The sequence below is a fragment of the Arvicola amphibius genome, chromosome 18 (assembly GCF_903992535.2).
Source record: "Arvicola amphibius chromosome 18, mArvAmp1.2, whole genome shotgun sequence".
NCBI classification, from domain to species: Eukaryota; Metazoa; Chordata; class Mammalia; order Rodentia; family Cricetidae; genus Arvicola; species Arvicola amphibius.
In genome coordinates this window covers 32442638-32462464 of record NC_052064.1, presented here as the reverse complement: position 1 = coordinate 32462464, position 19827 = coordinate 32442638, and the positions used below count along the sequence as shown (strand labels likewise).

Genomic DNA, 19827 nt, shown 5'->3' with positions numbered 1-19827 from the left:
TACTGCAGTTACTGATGGAATTCCATAGTCTGGATTTTAAAAAGGTGATGATATAGGATTACATCATCTTAAAATATCCATTAAATATTATTTATTGTTATGCACATGAGTTGTTACATGTTTTCCATCTGTGCACCACATACATGCAGGGCCCAAGGAGACATAGCCAATCTGTGGTTGCCAACGGGGTGACCCAATCACGGAATAGTCATTATGGTTTGGAATCTGGCCATGGACACCTAAAAGGCTGGCTGGCCCTGCGCGTGGCTTGGCTTAACTCTGTCTAGGTTACTGTCCCTTCCACTCGGGGCAGAGGCTCGGTGTAGGGAGTGTTCCTGAGAGGCCTGGGGGTGTCTGTACTTGGCTTTGGGGAGTGTTCCACCAGGCTTAGCAGAACCCTTCTAGGTGGATCTGAGAATGCCTGGGAAGATGATTCACCACCAGACGGCAAAAAAGGTGGCAAAGCAGGAGCCACGTTACCTCAGCACCCAGGAGACCTCTCAGGCTTTGGGGAAAGTGGGCTCGTTGGTCAGTGTGAGCCCTGATGCCCCTTGCCAGCTAACAGATAGGTCTACCTAGTTAAGAAAAACAGGCAACCAGTGTTGGCACAAATCCCCCCGAGATGTGACTCGGGAGCCGACTGCAGCACCAAGGGTGGAAGAAGTAGCCATCGACATCCTCACCTCATCCCCGGCTTAGGAAATGGAGCTCTGAAGAGGCCGTCCAAGGAGGGGGAGACCCAGGACGGAGGTGAACAGGGTTCCCTCCAGCCGGCAGTGATCCCGTGCTGACTCTGGAACCATTTACCTGAGAGATGGGGATGACCTTTTCTTTTCACCAGCATTTGTTAAAGCCGGCTAGGTAGTGACCCTTCCGGTAGGAGGCCGAAAGGTCACACATTTCTGGCTTCAGCTTCACTCCCGAAACTGCAAACAAAGACTCCTCTGTAGGGACGAAAAGAGGAACATATCAACCTGTGATTTCCTGAGCTCTTCCACAGGATATTTATCTTGTCTGCCTGTCGTAACATCTGTTACCCAAGGAGAGGTCAAAATAGGCAGACTGACTAATAACTTTCGTTTGTTTGTTTGTTTGTTTTTTGTTTTTCGAGACAGAGTTTCTCTGTGGTTTTGGAGCCTGTCCTGGAACTAGCTCTTGTAGACCAGGCTGGCCTCGAACTCACAAAGATCTGTCTGCCTCTGCCTCCCGAGTGCTGGGATTAACGGCGTGCGCCACCACCGCCCAGCACTGACTAATAACTTATACTGACTCGGGGGTGACTTCCTTTACTGAATCTCTAATAGTTGTCAAGTGCTCCCTATTTAGTTCAGTTCAGTGCATATCAGCCAAGGGAGCATTAGCGGGTGAAATTGGGGAAGGATCCGGAACCCTAAGTGAAGAGTTAGAACGTCACGCCCAGGTGTCCAGACTGAAGTCCCAACAAGGGCAGGCAAAGAACATTGCGTGGGGTTAAATAGACTGTGGAAGATTCAAAAACCTGTCAGATACAGTTAGTCTCTAGAACACTGGTCCTCAGTCTGTGGGTCGCGACTCTTTTGGGGGGTTGCATACCAGATAAACTGCATATCAGATATCCTGCATATCAGACATTTATATTGCAATTCGTAACAGTAGCAAAATTACAGTTATGAAGTAGCAACGAGGTAATTTTTATGGTTGGGGGTCATCACAACACGAGGAGCTATATTAAAGGGTTGCGGAATTAGGAAGCTTGCTCTAAAGACTTCAGACAGACTCTAAGGCATGGATTTGATAAATGAAAAAAGAAAGGCTATTTTGAAATATCTTTTTGTAGTACCTTTATCCATGTACATAAATAGCTGTTCCTTGACTTCCCATGAGGTATATCCTGGAAAACCAGTGTAAGTCCTTGGGTTCAATTCCCAGCACAAAAGAAAGATAACAGGTATTCACACATCCAAAATGTATCCTTTATTTTATGTGTTTTACCTGCATGTATGTTTGTGCACTATACATGCAGTCCCTGAGGAGGCCAGAATGGGTCACTTGATCCCTTGGGATTGGATGTACAGACAGTCATGTACCGTGGCAAGGGTGCTGGGAATTGAACCTAGGAATTGGTCCTCTGGAAGAACAGCTGTTACTTTAAACCATTGAGCCATCTCGGAATCTCCATCAAAAATGCTTTTCAAGGGGCTGGAACGATGACTCAGCGGCTAAAATCAGCGGCTGTTTTTTTCAGATGTCTTGACTTTGATTTCTAGTACCCACCTGGTGCCTTACAATGGTTTATACTATAGTCCCACAGGATCCGATGCCCTCTTCTGGTGTGCAGGAATACACGCAGACAAAATACCCACGTATATAAACAAATACAGAAATGTATTTAATAAGACCCTATCTCAAAACGACGATAACAACAACAACAAGCATTTAACACACCTAACCTATGGAACACTAGCTCTTAGCAAAACATGATAGAGCTGGTTGTTTACCCTAGCAACTGTGAGACTGAGCAGGTATATCAGTCTGCCGCCACCCAGTGAGGAGAAGGTGCATCACTAGACCCCCAAAAGATCAAAAATTGAAATGAAGTCATCCCTTGTGCTCTGGTTCCTGCGTGTACCAAAAGATGCTGAGTCTCTCATGTAAAGCAGATCCCTGTGTGCATATTACACACACACACACACACACACACACACACACATTGTGTCCTTTAAGTTGTCTCTAGATTACTTCACCAAACCTAATGTGGTACATGCTGTATAAACAGTTATACAGCATCTTAAAGGAAATAATGATCAGAGAAGAGTTGGCCCATGTGGAGGCCAGACGCAGGCCCCTGAATATGTGGGGTTGTCTGAATCCAAAACGCATAGACTCTATAGTGGGGGACCCATGGGCATGGAAGGCCCATTCTGTGGTTCCTACTGAGTGCCTGTGGCCATCACTCCATTCTAACATTGAAACAAGTCTTCAATGAAAACATTGCCCATCAGAGACAGTCTGATTTTGACTGACTGGGCACCCTGGCAGTTTGCAGTTCCACAGATGCCTGTGTCTCTGAGTGGGTTCAACAGACTGATGGGCCAAGTTCTTCCAAAGTTAAGAGGCTCATCTGCCTGAGAGTAGAACAAAACTTCCCAGCAGACTGTCACGAGTTAAAAAACAAAACCAAAAGCTGAATGCGTGCGAGCCGCCTTCCACAGTTTCTGACATTCAGTGGGTGCCAAACAGTTGCCATTGCTGGGGTCAAGAGCCGGGCAGCTCAGGAGCCTGGGCTCACCCAGGCATGGGCACAGAACTTGTTTATAGTGGGAACTCAGGTATTGCTTTTCCAGGCTCATGGTCTGCGGGACAGGTTGCTCCAAAGAATTCAGTATGTGTCAGAGACAGACTCCTGTGTTTGACACACCAAAGGCACATAATGTCTTAATGACATTGTTTGCTCGGAACTGTTTACACCCAGAGGGAAGAAAAAAGCTGCGCTGTTGGCCCTGCCTGGCTGTGCCTGGACATCTCTGCTTCAACGATGTGGGAAATCTGTGCTTTGGACATCTTTGCTTTGGAATTAGAGATTTGGTAGGCTGGGATGGGGAGGAGAATAAGTTTTTGCTGATCCGGATAAGACATTTTTCACAGGGATGCTGTAATGTGCCCTTTTGTGGTCTCCTTTAGTTTGCATTACAGCATAAACAGTTAATGTGCTAAAATAAACAGTGTCTATATTTCGCAGCCGACTCTGTAGTCTCAAATAGGAGCCGATTTAGGAGACCCCTTCTCACCTTGGAGACAGTGGCATGAAAAGCTTGGGGTTCTCTGAGGCTTCCCTGCCCCACAAAAGTAGGGATGAGGAGGAGGAGGAGTTGGGGGAGGGGAGAAGGAAGAGAGAGGAGAGGAGAGAGAGGCAGGGAGAGAGAGAGGGGAAGTAAAAGGGAGAAGGAGGAAGGAGATAGAGGGAGGAAGAGAAAGAGGGAGGGAGGGAGGGAGAAAGGAAGGGAGAGAGAGAGAAAGAGAGAGAGAGATTGAAAGACTGAGAGTCTAATCAAAAGGATTCAAGTCGGCCGTAGACTGCCGGACTCTCTTTCCTAACACACTGTAAAAGAAAATGAAAAGGCAGGGAAGAAGATGGGAAGGGAAGGGAGAGAGGGAAGGCTCTCCCTCAGTGATCTCAGCAAGGCAAGCCCTTCCACTCGGTGACTTGCTCATTAGCTTAGCAAATCTGACAGCGTAATTACCTCAGCTGCTTTGCGCTTAGAATAAATAAATACAAAAGTGGGCGCTCAAAAGTTCTCTGAGAAGGAAATTCAGTCATCTAGACGGCTGGGAAGACACGTTTACTTAAAACTTCTAGAGTCTTGCGTGTTTAGATCGGTTCAGAGGAGATAATGAGATAGTTGTCTCTCCGTCTAATTGAGTTCCTCCGCTCCTGGCCGCTGGCTGTCACCCCTTTCAGGCTCCGCTTTGACTTTCCTCCTTAGAAATCGGATCCCTGCGTCTCCGTTTACTCTTCCCTCTCTGATAACCTGGGGAAGGCCAGTGCACTGGAGTGTAGAGAAAGTGACTTAATGGGATTGGGGCGCTGAGCAACCTTCCCAGGAAACAAGATAATCCAATCTCCCTTGTCTGTACTAGAAGGTAAAGGAGTCACAAAGAACTTGGAGATTAAACCAGCCTTGCAAAACGTCTTGATCTCTCCCCTCCCGTCCTGTGGGTGCTGTGTTGTTCTGACACATAATCAGTCCAGCCACTAAATCTGCATATTGCGTGGGATTCGGAGTGCACACTTCTGCGCAAGAAAGCCAGATCCTGGCTCGTGTGTGTGTGTGTGTGTGTGTGTGTGTGTGTGTGTGTGGCAGCTTTGTGTCTTCACAGCCCAAGGGACTACAAGAGTACCTTTAACTGAAGTTGCTAACTAACCCAGAGCACACTCATGACTCAGACTAGGGGCACATTACACAAGCAGACTCATACACACCCTCATATTCAGCGAGCTGAAGGTTTCACGAATGTTCAGTTCATTCTGGGATAGAAGAAACTAGTGCTAGCCCACATTCCGATGGAAAACTCAAGGCTTATGAAGGCCAGTGATGCATCTGGCATTTGGAAAAGGAAAAAAAAAGAACAAGAAAACACAGGCCTTAATTCTCAGTCCTGAGCTCAGAACCTTTGTACCCCTTTGTTCTAACTCATTCTTAAAACAAAAGATAAATCATCACCATTATAGAAAATTCTGAAAAGGAGGGAAAGCGATCTAGAACATTTTTATTCTCTGTATTTAACTTCCAGTTTTGCTTATATGCACATAACTTTTGCAAGTTGGTTATAACGTGCCATTCTGTATTCATGCTTTTGGTTTTGGTTTCTGAGGCAGTGTCTCATGGCGTACTTTTGGATGGTCTGAAATTTGCTCCGTAGGCTGGCCTTGGATTCACGGAGAACCACCTGCCTCTGTCTTCTGAGTGCTAGAGTTCAAGGCACATGCCACCATGCCAGTTGGCTTTCCTCTTTTTCCTATTTCTTCTTCTCCTCCTCCTTCTCTATTTGTTCATCTCTCCCTCTCTCCCGTTTTAAAAGATGCCATCGCTATGTGACCCAGGTCGCCGCCAAACATACAGTCTGCCTCTCAGATTTGGGATTGAGGTCACATATGCTCTGGCTCACTTTTCTGGTTTTATGTATCTCATGTCCCGGCAGAAGTGGTTCCATCCCACTGCACACTGCCATGAGCCGTTTTAAGTGGAGTACACAGCACTGTGTGTTCAGTCGACACACTGATATTTACCCAATCAGGTTCTCTAGGGCTCAGCTTTAAAACTGTTCATTTTTACTTTGTAACTTTTAAACCATTATATACCATCATACATCTAGGTTTTTGTTTGTTTGTTTTTTGAGACAGGGTTTCTCTGTGTAGCCCCGGCTATCCTGGAACTTGCTCTGTAAACCAGGCTGGCCTCAAGCTCAGAGATCTGCCTGCCTCTGCCCCACAGGTGCTGAGATTAAAGGCGTGCGCCACCACCGCCTGGCTTACTTGGTTATGTTTTAAGCTGCTCGATTGTTTAGCCAGGTCATTTCAGGGAATAAAAGTATCTTGATTATGAACAGTTTTGTGTAGCTCCTGATACGTAAGGTTAGTTGGATCTGATATTGATGGAAGCCTCAGTCAGCTGATCTACACTCCTGGCAGCAGAGAATCCTTTGATTGCCACATCTCCTTCTCTGGGGGTCACTGGGCTAAAGGAAAACAAAACAAAAACCCCCTAACTTAACAGTTATTTGGTTTTGTTTAGCCCCCAAAGCTATCCTTTACGCGATGGGTATGCTTTTTTGGTTTCCTCTGGAGTAAACTGCTATTTTATGTCCTTCCCCCCATTTTCATCTGATTCTTGTTTTTTCTTGCCAAACAGAGAGTGAAACAAAACCAGTAACCATCAACGAGTAAGAAATCTCAGGACCCAAGGGTGTTTGTGGGTGTTAGCACCAAAAGGGAAGATTGGGTAAAAATAGCAGATACTTGAACCTCGCTGTACAGAGGAAGGTGGTAGTGGGGTGTAAATTTCTATCATATCAATAACATACTGAGCTGAGGTATGAAACATGCAACTTGGGAACTGTGGGGCCTTTCCCAGTCAGGCTTTACAGCAAACAGAGCCGCAACAGGCACTGGAAATGGACCTTGATTCTTAGACCGTTTTGCTATAACATCCTCGTGAGGTCTGGGTAGCAAATGAATTTTGGGAATGAGCGGGGGCTGGGAGTCTCGTGTGAGGTCAAAACCTTGGCTCTGCCACTTACAGCTGTGTGACTTCACTCTTAGTCTTCCAGGTAGGCCAGACGAGTCTCACACATGCAATCCTCCTGCCTCAGCCTCTTGAGTACTGAGGTCACAGGTATGCCCCACCAGACCTTGGTAGTCCTGGTTTTCTAATCTACACTATGAGAATAGTACTTCCAGCCTAGGCCACGCAGGGGACCCTTGTGATGCTTCTCCAGCGTCAGACATTTCTCTGTGACCGTGTGGGACCCCTGGAGGGTCCTTTCCCTGTCCCAGGTCTTACTCTTTCCCGAATGATTTATCTTTGCTTAGAGACTCTGAGCCTGTGATGCCGGAAAATTTAACCAATTTAAAGGTTTGGTAGGATGGAGGGGTTGGTGGATTGATATACCCCCTGGCAACACAAATCTATGCAATACTGTAAGCCACGTCCCTCTGGGAATGTGTTGGGGACAATGTTTAAGGCAGAGAGGGACTGAATGTGTTACACTGGACTCTTCCTTATTTGCTGATTTTAAGGGGTTTTTTCCCCAGTTTTTTATTACATTTATTTATTTTGCATACATGTTCCCGAAGGGTGTGTGAGGGTGGATGTGCTTGTACCACAGCGCGTGTGTGGGGGTCAGAGGACAACTCGAAGAAGCCAGTTCTCTTCTTCCACCATGGATTCCACCAGGGATTGTATTTTAGGTCGTCAGGCTTGGCAGGAAGCACCCTTACTCTCTGAACCATGTCATTGGCCCTTAGTTTTGCTTCTTGGCTGATTGCTTTAAGAATATTGCTCAGTAAACAGTGTGAAGAGTGGATCAGTGGCTGGGAAAATGATTCAGTCTGTGATGAGCTTGCTATGTGAGCATGAGGACCCAAGTTTGATCCCCAGAACTCACATCAAAGTCAGGCATGGTGGTAAAGGACTGTAATCCCAGCCCTGAGGAAGCAGAGAAAAGGGGATGCTTGAGGCTTGCTGGTCAACCAGTCTAGCCTTATCTGTGAGGCCCAAGTCTCAGTGAAAGACCCTGCCTCAAAATGTAAGGTGAACAGCTATCATGAGGAATAACACACATACACACACACATACACACCTACCCACAGTGTTCACATACATACACACACACACACACACACCTACCCACAGTGTTCACATACATACATACACACACACACACACACATACATACATTTAGAATAAATAAGTAAGTGGTAGAGAGAATAGTATATATTCACTGTTTCAGGTCCTGCTGTGGTGGCGCACACAGCCTAGTTTACATAGTAAATTTTAGGTCAGCCAAAGCTACACAGCAAGACCCCACCTCAGGAAAAATAGAGATAGACAGACAGACAGATAGACAGACAGAGATATAAAAATAATTAAATAAATGGGAAATGGGTAGAGAAGCAAGCCTGGCTTAGACTCTCGCTTCCTACTTCTCTACATCTTCAGACTTTGAAACCTGGGCTCAAACATAGTCTAGCTACACGTTAAGTACACTAGATACAAAAGTAACCAACGGGCTGGAGAAATGGCACAGTGGTTGTAAGAACTTCCTGTTCTCCAAAGGACAGTCTGTAACTCTATCCCCAGAAGATCCAGTGGCCTCTTCTGGGCTTGTGTGGACACCAGGCACACATGGAGCATACAGGCATGCTGGCAAAACACTCATACCCATAGAATAAATATTTTTTTAAACAAAGCAATAAACAGAAGCAGCTTGAAGTCATACAGAAGGCTACGACGAGCTTCCTTGGTGAATACTTAAAATGTTTAAACTGTTGCAAGAACGTATACAATGAAGAAAGTAAAATCTGTGATGGATCTGCTTCGAGATCCTGCCAGTGTCTCTAAAGAGGGCAACCCTAGAATGGCACTGAAAAATCTTGAGAGGCATGCCAGGGCTTGGGGCACAGGTAATAATCAGTGTTTCCCGAGCATGTCCCAGCACCGTATAAACTGTGTGTGGCAGACCTGCCTAGAATTTGGAGGATCAGAAGCTCAAAGTCATTCTTATACAGTAAATTGAAGGCTAGCCTGTGGTACATATGACTCTGCCTCCCCCACCCCATTATACCACATTTGTCTCCTTTAATTCCCTTTTGGTCCTAACCACCCGGACACATCATCTTTGCTTTGTGTGTGTGTGGTATGTGTGTGTGTGTGTGTGTGCCTGTGCACGCAAAGGATGCTGGTGTCCTGGTCAATTCTCTCCACCTTAGTTTTGAGGACAGTCTCTCATTGAACCTGAAGCATTTGACTAGGCTGGCTGGCCAGTGATCTTCTGTGATCCACTGTCTCCATGATGACTGTGCCCACTTTTACGCAGGCTGGGATTCCCCCCCCCCCATCGAGACAGGGTTTCTTTATGTAGCTCTGGCTGTCCTGGAACTCTCTCTGTAGAGCAGGCTGGCCTCGGACTCACAGAGATCCGCCTGCCTCTGCCTCCCAAAGTGCTGGGATGAAAGGTGTGCACCACCACTGCCCAACTGAGTGTTAGGGATCTAAACTCAGGTTTTCATTTTTACACAGAAAGTCTCCTGCCCATTGAGCCTTCTCCTCATGCCCTCCCATCCCCCAACTCATTATCATTCAAGATCCACTTGCACTTATCCTGGTTCTCTACAGTGACCTCACTTAAGCTCAGGTTCTCCGAACTCTCAGGGCACTTTGCATATGCCTGTGGACCTGTAGCTGTCCGCGGACCAGCCTCATTAATTTAAGGTCTGTACGGCTTGGAGGATAAAGTCCCCGCCTCATTCTTCACTCCGTTCTTCGGCATCACACCTAATAGACACTCGGTAAATATTCAATGGATGAACTGGAACATAATTTGCCCACTTTGTGAGAAACCGGACTCTGTGCTGGGTCCAGAGTCTTCAAGACAAAAATTGGAAGAATTTCAGAATTCAACAATAAGACTCAATGACTTAAAAAAAAAAAAAGCTGGAGGAATGAAATTATATTTGCTGTGTATGTGGTGGGAGGCAGTTAAAGAAGGCTAAGGCTTGGGGGTCGAGCACTTGCCAAGCATGTGTGAGGTTCTGGGTTCAATCCCCAGTATGGGGTGGTGGGGAAGAGAAAGAGGAGGAGGAGGAAGGAGCTGGAGCTCCACCTCAGAGGGTAAATATTCTCTGTGCAATCATGAGGACTTGGGTTTGAGCCTCAGCATCCATCCCTGTGAAAATGTGGTGGTGAGAACTTGTAACACCAGTACTGGAGATGGGATAGAATAGGCGGATCCCTGGAACTTGACTGCTTGCCTAACCTGTGAGCCCCAAATCCCGGTGAGATGCTCCTATCTACCGACTCAAAAACCAAGGTTGACAAGATCCCAAGGAATGACTCCCAGGTCAGTTTCCTTACAGTCATGATACACACACACATTCAAAATAACTAATAATAATTACAGAAACCTAGACTACAGAAATGATTGGACATCACAGAGTCATCAAATGTGTAGAGATATCACGTTAAAAGAGAAGTCAATTGTTTTTCAGCGGAGCAAAATATGAGTCCAGTGCTAATGGGGGGCAGGAAGAGAGAGTACTGGGCTCTCAGGAGCAGGGCAGTGGGAGAGGAGGTAGGGAAGGGTAGGGAAGGCAGAGCTAACTGCTCCAGGCTCTTCCACCCCTGTGCAGCCCATAGCATATTGTATCTACCAAAGCATGTGAAACACGGTACGCTTTTAAACTTCTGGATTTTTTTTTTTTCTAAGATGCCAAGATCTATTTTAAAAGAGAGAAGGGGATTTAGTCCAGGAAGGAATGGTAGAGGCTGATTCAAACCTGGATTAGAATAGAAAATCAGACAGAGAGAAGAGAGAGGGAGGGAGAGGGAGAGGGAAAGAGAGAGAGAGGGAAGGAGGGAGGGAGGGAGAGAGACACACACACACACACAGAGAGAGAGAGAGAGAGAGAGAGAGAGAGAGAGAGAGAGAGAGAGAGAGAGAGAGAGAGAGAGAGAACCTTTGATGTCTTGACGATCAAGAGCCCTGGCTTAAGGACCAGACTCTTAAATCATGTGGCATTTACTGGCCTAGATAAAAAACACTCTTGTGGATCAGCATGTGCACTAAGAATGGCGGGCTTCCAAAATCAGCCTTCACTTTTTTAAGGGTAATGTTTGGAAGGCTTCCTGTAAGAATGGACAGATGGAGCATTTCTAGAAGGGCCAGCTTAATGGTTTTCTACCCCTCCACCCCCCAAATCACTAACTGGTGTTTCTTCCCCAGAGCCCAAGTTCACGCTGAGGGCAAAGGGAATTAAGCAAAGAGGCTGAACCTGCAGCTAAGATTAGAGAACTGCCAAGGGCCTAATTTTAGGCCCTCGCTGCCCCAGCTGACGGCCTGCTGGCTTGGCCATGGGGACCACAAGCACGGCCATGAGCTGGTGCCGACTGGGGAGAACTGCTCCCCAGCCATCTGCAGAAGCAATTAGCTTGCCAATGGGTGTGTTTTTAGAGAGGGACTACCAATAATTTCTCCTTCAACAAATGTTTCTTCAGGTGTTCAAGAGTCAAGGAGGGACTTGGCAGACATTCCCACAGGCTCAACCATTCTCACATTGACACCACCCCCCCTTAGCAGGGATCTCCACCTGGGAGCTAATCCTGGAATTCCTGGGTTTCCATGACAAATCACCTTTGATCCATTTCCTAGGACTCTAAACATACTGCCACAACCCAGGGAAAGTGTGGCTGGAGCCCCGACTTGATGAAAATCGGCATAGATTGATGGGAGCCGGCCTTTGATTTTGTGGGGAGTTTCACAGGAACCTTCTGTGGGGATTTGGGCTGTCCTCTGTGCTCCACTTACAGGTTTCATGCTTAATTGTCTTCTTCAGAGGCCAGACAATAAGAGCTGGCATCTTCCAGATCAAAGGGGAAACAGAATATATTGTAAGGTGACAACTCTCTTATCCTGTGACCAGAATAAAAGCAGAATAGACTGATGTAAATATAAGTCCCTAAACAAGTCCATGCTGAAATGCTTCCAGAGAGCAAAGTCTCTCTAATTACAACACAGCAATTCTTCTCACACACCGCTTGGAAGAACGCATCTTATTTTCTGCACAATTCTCGTGCCTGCGGCAGCCCATCCCAGCAAAGGAGAATTTTCTGTCCCCGCAGGTTGGGAGCTGGGCTTATCCGCTGGGATTCTGTCTGTAGAGCGGGGCTGTTAACAATGGCTCTTTGCCAGGGGCAATGAAAAAGCAGGCTGAGGCGGTGCCTTGCTCAGGGAATGCAGCCCTTAGTGGAGGATGCGCCCTTAGTCAGGGCCACTGTGGTGAAGGGATACAGAGTGCTTGGGGACTTCTATCCATTCTCCTCTTCAATTTCCCAATTCCTTTGCTCTTCCTGCCTGCTTGCCTCACATCCTAATGTCGATCTGTCTGTGAGTATTTCTATACCTGCCCTAAGCACACATACACATACACGCACGCACGCACGCACGCGCGCACACACACACACACACACACACACACACACACACGCACGCACGCACACACACACGGTGGCACCCCTCTTCCCTGTCTCTTAGTGCTGGCCCTTTCATCTTCTCCCTCAGGGATTCGAGATGTCGCTGCAGGAAGTGCTTGTCCGCCGAGGCAGCAGCCAGCAGAGCCCCGTGGCTTTGACAAACCTCATTTAATTGGGAGGAAGCCAGGAGAATTTGAAAGAACTGAAACATCCACGAAGCTCCTTTTATCAGGCATAATTTAAACTCTGCATGGAAAAACCCCTATATGTATAAAGAAAAGTCAACTTCCCTCCTGCTGCGAGCACTCCTCATCTCCCCCAGCACAGGCGGGCTCCCGCAAGATTCTATCTTTTCATTTTTCTCAAAGTGTCAGAGTAGATTTGGGCTCTGCAGCAGGGTGAACAGAGAAGGAATACAGATTGTTCTTTCTTGCCCATGTGGATGCATGCATGCATGCATGCGCGCGCACACACACACACACACACACACACAAACACACACACACACACAGACAGACACACACATAGACACACACAGACACACAGACACGACACACACAGACACACACAGACACAGACACACACACATGCACACACACAGACATACACACACACACACACACACACACACACACACATCTTTAGATAGTGTATGCTCCAGAGTGGTTGATAACTTTGCTTCAGATTTCTGGGGAGAATCAAAACCCAAGTTCCTAGGGGCACGCCAGTTTGGACAGTGATGGCTGCTTCTTCATTAAAAAGATGGTGCCCATAAAGGCTTGAAGATGCCAGCCGTTCTCTGGTGTTCAGCATAACAAACTCCACAGGAAGCTAACGGGGAGCATTTCTTTAAGGAGAAAGATGGGAGTGGGAGTGTGTGCGGCCAAACACGCGCATGTATGAGTCAGGCATTGAGAAGGAAAGATTGTAGGCCCAGATTGAAAACGGGGCAGAATGAGTCAGGCAGCGTGGACATATAGGTGCCAGGAAAGAGGTGGGTGCTGTGGGCCTCCTAAAGTGTCCTTGGTCTGACCCATCTCTCAGCCTCCTTGCAAAACCCTCCGCAGATTCACGGCCAGTCCCATCCGCCTCTCGTGAATTATCCTTGTTTCTCCAGAGTCGCCTTCAGCACAGACAGCTCTACACATCTGTGGCTGATTACAGCAGATCTGAGCTGTTCTGATATGATTTGTGCTAATATGTGTACAGGGTGCCCCATTTCCTCTTCATCACCTTCTCTTCCTCCCACTCCGTAAGATCCTCCAGGCCAAGGACAAGTCTCTTGTTTTCCTCAACTTTTTTTTTTTTTTTTAATAGCAATTCATGTGTTCTTGACACTTAACGGCAGCTTAATAAATTCTAATGGCTGCCTCTCCTTACAGGGTTAAGTAAGATATTAACCTCGCCTGCATGGTGATGGTTATTTTTAGAGATCTTAAGTGACTTTAATAATAAAGTTCCTCAATAATCCCAAACTAAGAAATTTGTGCTGTTTCACAGCAATGTCTAAGATTTGGGGAAGCTGCGTTTACAAAGTCTGGCAGTTGGGCCAGGCTGTACCTATGCCTCTGGGCCATTAGCTCTGCACCCCAGTGCACCCCAGTGCACCCCATCCCCACCATCACCCCACTTTCCCCGTCCCCTCTTCCCAGCCTGACCCTCAGGCCTTCCTGCTTAGCTTTCTTTTCTTTGGCTTAGGACTTCAAACGACAGTTTTCCATTGAATGTGGATATTTTCAAAGAAACCTCACCTAAGGATACTCTTCCCCAACCCGCCCTAAACAGCCCAGGCCTTGACCGCACACCGCCCACATCCTCCTCCTGGCCCTTCCTGGCCACATTCTGAGAAACCCAAGTAGGGCTCCTGCCATGTGACCCCCCTCGGCAGATTTCAGATTTGGAAGATGACTTCAGGCGCAGGCGGCCAAGGCTGGTTTCAGGGTAACCCGTGTTAGCCCAGCCTGGGAGGGTACCTCCCTTCCCCCAGCGCCCAACCTCCCAGCTTCCTTCTGCGGCATCCCGTTACCAATCAAGAAGGGCCCATCTCTCCTTCCTGACATATCATGTCACCTCTTGTCTTACTCTCTGGAAGGGAGAAGCAGCTTGTTAGAAACTTTGGTTTGGCTTCTCCTGGCAGATGCTCACTGAAGCAAACACCTCAGAGGCAACTTTCATCTCTGCCAGCTTCCAAGCAGAAGCTTGCTCGTGGGAACGGTTTGCAATCGCTGCAAGGAGGTCCCTGTCGCCTTTCTCCACCCGTGCTTCTGGGTTTTAGAAAATCTTACACGAACCTCGGTGCAGACTGCGTCCCCTTGCTTCTTGCTCTCTGGGAAGCAAATTTAACCTCTGATTTCACTTCTGCTTTGCAAACTCTATGATACTCCAGCATTGGGGAAAAGCATGTAAGGATGAGGGTTGATGCCTATGTGCGTGTGCGCGTGCGCGCTTACCGTCAGGAAGCTGGTACAGCTGGGATGGCAGGACACGGAAATAATCGTGCGTAAGTGCTTCCTGTGCCGAGACACGGTCCCTAGGGAAGCCTTTTAGCATCTGGGAGGCCAAGTCTTCAGCTTCAGGAACTCCACTCAGCCTAGAAAAGTAGAAGGAAGAATCGGAGTTTCTTTAAAGGCTGCTATTTGTGGGTGGGGGGAGAGGATAAAAACTGAAGAGTAAGTGAAAAAGCTTAACACGTCTCAAACAGGCACTTCCTGGGCCGCTAGGAGGAAGGGAGACAATGTCAACCTTCCCCTCCACCGCGTCACTGGGCATACGTCCTCACGAAGGACACAGATTGGTGATTGCAGAAGCAAACACAATGAAGCCTTCTTCTTGGAGGGGACTATAGCTCCGCCAAGCAGAAAGGCCTAGTTGGCTGGATGTTCCAGGCTCTGGATACCAAAGACAGGAAGCGTGGAGTTCTGGGGTAGGGGTAGGGGTGGGACATTCTGGAGACTGTCTTATTATCAATCCTATTACCAGGGATTCTGAAGCTCAGCCCCAGGGTTATCAGCTAAGCTGTTTCCTTGATGCCTCTTGAGACGGAGCTGGGCACCCAAGTTTTGCAGAAGTGACTCATCCTCAAGATGAGCGGCTGTGTTTACTGGGCAGCTCTCGCAGATGGCTCTGAACAGATGGCTCTGGGCAGCACGAGGCAAAAGTGACCCCTAGCAGACACTCCCCAAGCTGTCACACACAGGCATAGATACGACAGTGAAGGAAAAGTCCCTCCTCTAGTCTGCAGGTTTGAATTCTGGGCGTCAGAAGGTCTGGCCTTGGGGAGATGATTCGGTTACGGAGGAGAAGCCTGCACCACTGGCTTTGGGGTACCCTCACCAAGTGGGCTTTGGGGAGCTCTATGTTTCTTCTACCACGTGAAGACATACCGAGGAGGCATGAAGCACAGAGCCCTCATCAGATGTTAAATCTGCTGGTGCCCTCGTCTCAGACTTCCCGGCCTCTGGAATGTTCTTGTTGGTTTTAAATTATCCAAAGTATTTTGTCATCCCAGGCTGAATTACCCATCTAAAAATTACTGTTTATTCTAACGGCCTTCATCCCTGACCTGGGACAGGAGGACGTGGTCGGGACTGGTGCCCAACCTTCTGCGTCTAGTTGCACGGCCACAAATGCATGGGTCAAACAAAACCTAGAGGGGTTTGCTTAATGTCAAAGCCACACATCAGCATGGAGGAAGGAGGAGCATGTGCCCTCTTGGACAGGCATGATACAGGGAGTGCCTGTCCTGTGGTTTTGGTTTGCCTAATTTCTGCAAGAGATTTGCATAAGAAACGTCCGGGTGTCTGATTACTACAGCATAAATCTGTTTCTGCAAATGGGTTGTTGGTCTCTAAGTCCACAGACAAGATAAATACATTTGGAAATCCCAGGGTAGTGGGCATGAAGGAGGACCGGTAGGTCCACATGCTTTGCCCAGGCTTTGTGGCTGCATAAGACAGTAGCTACTGACCCATCACCCAACACACGCAATGCATGGTTCTTCTCAGAGGAGTGAGACAAGGTTTAGTGGCCTAGCACACCCTGCCTCTGGGTCTAAGGCTCTCCTACGCCCCTTGTTGCTACTGACCCTCACGGTAGGGGATGAGACTGCCTACCATAAGCTCATCTGGGTACTGTGCTTCCCCTACATCCATAGAGAGGGGGAAATGTAAGACTAGAGGGGACACTTTTCTAACGCTCTCCCTTGAGGATGTGGTAGACACCCACGGTAAGAAACATCCATCGGCAGCAAGAAACAATCATTCAGAAAGTTGTCCTAGCCTTGTCTGTCAATCACAGCAAAGCGATTCCCGTTAATCCCACAGCAAGGTCTATTTCTAGCCCCCTGCCCAATTCCATCCCGCCTCTGTAGGAACTGCACAGAAAGGCTGGAGATACCTCAGCTCTTCTCGATTCACCAGACTCGCGCCTGAGTCTGTTGAAACAGCAGATGGATCCTGGTTCCTCCACTTGCCTTCTGGCTGGCCCTGGGCCAGGTAACCTAGTTTCTCTAAGCCTCAGTTCCTTCCTATTTGACACCAGAATGCCACATTAAGAAGGGATGTACTAATATGTAGCCCCCAGAAGCATACGGTGGGCACCTACCCGATGTAAAGTCCATTCTCCACAGAGCTAGGGATTCTCTCATGTGCTAACACAGGCCAGCACTGTCCAGTAGAATTTTCCACAACAATGGGAATCGTTTATTTTTTACTCAGTCCGATACGGTAGTCACTGTCCCTACGTGGTTGCTGAGCCCTAAGAATATGGGTAGTGGGGCTAGAGAGATGGCTCAGAGGTTAAGAGCACTGACTGCTCTTCCGGAGGTCCTGAGTTCGATTCCCAGCAACCACATGGTGGCTCACAACCATCTGTAATGAGATCTGGTGCCCTCTTCTGGCCTGAGGGCATACATGGAGGCTGAACACTGTGTACATAATAAATAAATAAAATCTAAAAAAAAAAAAAAGAATATGGGTAGTGTCACTGAACAACTGGACTTTACGTTCAGTTTGGAGCAGTTTCCGTGTAAGAGCTGTACACGGCTAATGGAGACTGGATTAGCAATGCTCCAGGTATTACTTCTTGCTCCAGGAACCAAGCAGAGAAAAGGCAAGTCTGAGCAAAGGCCAGAAGTGCAGGAATGGTCAGAGACAGTAGGCGACTTGTGGCCAGGAGAGTCATGTGACACAGAGAATTCTTGTCCTGCTCAGAGCTAAAAGAAAGAGACGGGGAAGGATATGTGGCAGCGGGAAGCCGGTGGCAGAATTGTGACGGCGGCAACCGCAGCAGCATAGAGTATTAAGCCGCTTTGTGGTTTGAAGTATTTTTAAAAAGTCAGTCTTGGAAGGGAGGGGAGCTATGGAGCAGCATGGAGATCCAAGTATCTCTAGGCTAGGGTTAGGGGGCCAACGTGTCCACAAGAGGATGGCTGTACTTTTTGCTGTTAGTGTTTTAGCAAGATTAAATTGATTTCAATCTTAAAGTTGAGACAATGAAAAATGGCACTACCCCGCTTAGAAAATGGAGCTGACCCAACTCCTACTTAGGGTCTCAAAAACACGTCATTGATATTCTAGGGACTCCAAGGAGCACTCAAGGTTAGATCAAAATTCCTGCCAGCTTTGACATAGTTTCTGAATGAATACCTTAAAGTCAGTGATACCTAAACCTAAAAACAATGAAATAAAAAATAGTGTGTTTTTATTTGCTATTTTTATCTGCCAATGCCACTCAATTAAATGGCTTTCAGTAAAGATAACTTGGCTGGGTGTGGTGGCTCACGCCTTTAATCTCAGCACTTGGGAGGCAGAGGCAGATGGATCTCTGAGTTTGAGCTCAGCCTGGTCTACAGAGCGAGTTCCGGGATAGCCAGGGCTACACAGAGAAACCTTGATTCAAACAACAGCAACAACAAAACAGCAAACAAACAAAAAAAATTAAGATAAAACGTCACGATAACTCGATCAATCGACAGTCTGTTGTGTTTGCTCAGCATAATTGTGACTGCAGTTTGCACACCCCAAGGGCTATTACAAACAACAGCTCCTGGGATCATGCCTCGTAAAACAATGGGGTTTTAAGGCATTCTGGGCTTTGGATACAGAACATGTGGGCACTTCGGGGGCCTTGCGTTTTGCAATAAGAGATCCCCTGGTAGTCTGTGGCTCTATGTTTATTCTTTGTACCCCGTTTTTCACTTTAAACTTTTAAAAGCATACAAAAAATTCTACGTTTGGGATAATCAAGCCACATTTGGTTAGATTAAACCACTCTCCATATTCAAAGACCAGCATTCCAGGGTTCAGTTGGGATCTTGGCTGGGAAACTCTTAGCTCTCCCCACCTGCGAGAGTGTTTTTCTTTGACATCCGAGCTCCTTTCCCCCGGCCTCTGATGTTTCCCTCGCTGCCTTTTTTGCCTCCTCACTGGAGCAAAAAAAAAAAAAAAAAAAAAAAAAAAAAAAAAGAAAAGAAAAAAGAACAGAGCCTCTGCTAATTACTCTCAGATCAAATAATGCTGGTTATTGTGATTGGTCATTGTCCGAAAACACTGAGTTCTTCTTCGCCCAGAAGCTGCCTGGCTCGGCATAGTTAGCTAGTTATTCCCGGAATGTCTCTATTATCTGTTTTACTTTGCAAAAGAAACTAGGGATTTGTTGAAAGCTGCCCTGGTCTGAGCTGAGACCATGTTGAGAGGGCCTGGGAAAGCATGACCTCCATGAATCAAGCTCCCCCTCCAACGGCCACTCAGTGATGTTATTTGGTTTCTGTCTGTCAGAGAATAATAAACCCACTAGGTTTTCTTGGAGGCCAACACTCCTGCTCTCAGGGCCCAGGGCATGGCTGAGGGGCACAGAACAGTTTTAATGACCAAACTCACTGAAAGTAAAATGGTTCATAAAGAAAAACTAACACCCTCCCAGGGGGGCTGGCTTTCCCCAGAGGCATCTTTCTGGGGCTCAGACGGAGGTGCTGGGGGCTGGCGCGCAGTGCGCTGAGGTACAGAGAAGCCTCTCTCTTCTCTGCCTCTACAGGAAAGAGAGCGAGTGCTTACCTGCTCCACACAATCTGCAGTCTCTGAGGCTTAAGCAGCGGGAACCATTCTGCAGAGCACACAGAGAAGCATTAAAGCCGAGAACAACCCGCCAATCGGTTGCCAGAAGTATTATTAAAATTCCAAATACTCTTCTTGGCTTGGAGTAAAAGAGGGTTCTAGAATCAGGCAAACTGACTTTTAAGGTCTCCTCTCGGAACATTTATGCGTCGCCGAAAGCTACTATTAAGTATGAATTTTGTGTCCTCCAGATTCCTGTGTTAAAGTCCTAACACGGAGTGTCATACAATAGGACGTTGTGTGGAAAGGGAGCCCATGTAACATTCTAGTTAGGGTGGGTCCTAATAGAATTATGGTATCCTCATGAAAAGGGAACATTTGGAGGAAAAGCGATCTATTACAGAAGCTGACACAATGCAATATGAGAATAGCTATCTCCAAGCCAAGGGTAGACTCCTGGAGAGGTTCTGCCTCCGTCCTTAGAAAGACCTTGCAGACTCCCAGACTGGAGCAGGCAACGCGGCATTTCTGTTATTTGAGGGTCTCAG

At 47.3% G+C, this 19827-nt stretch overlaps 1 protein-coding gene across 2 annotated transcripts in view; it reads right to left on the bottom strand.

Annotated features, from left to right (window-relative positions):
* Positions 1 to 834: 834 nt before the first annotated feature.
* Positions 835 to 19827, bottom strand: part of Cdk15 (cyclin dependent kinase 15) — a 79336-nt gene continuing 60343 nt past the window's right edge. For both annotated transcript variants that reach the window (XM_038315526.1, XM_038315527.1), the window contains exons 11-13: positions 19280 to 19328; positions 14678 to 14817; positions 835 to 944 (exon numbers count right to left, since the gene is read on the bottom strand). In XM_038315526.1, coding sequence (XP_038171454.1) covers positions 835 to 944; positions 14678 to 14817; positions 19280 to 19328 — 299 coding nt within the window. The remainder of the gene's footprint in view (positions 945 to 14677; positions 14818 to 19279; positions 19329 to 19827) is intronic.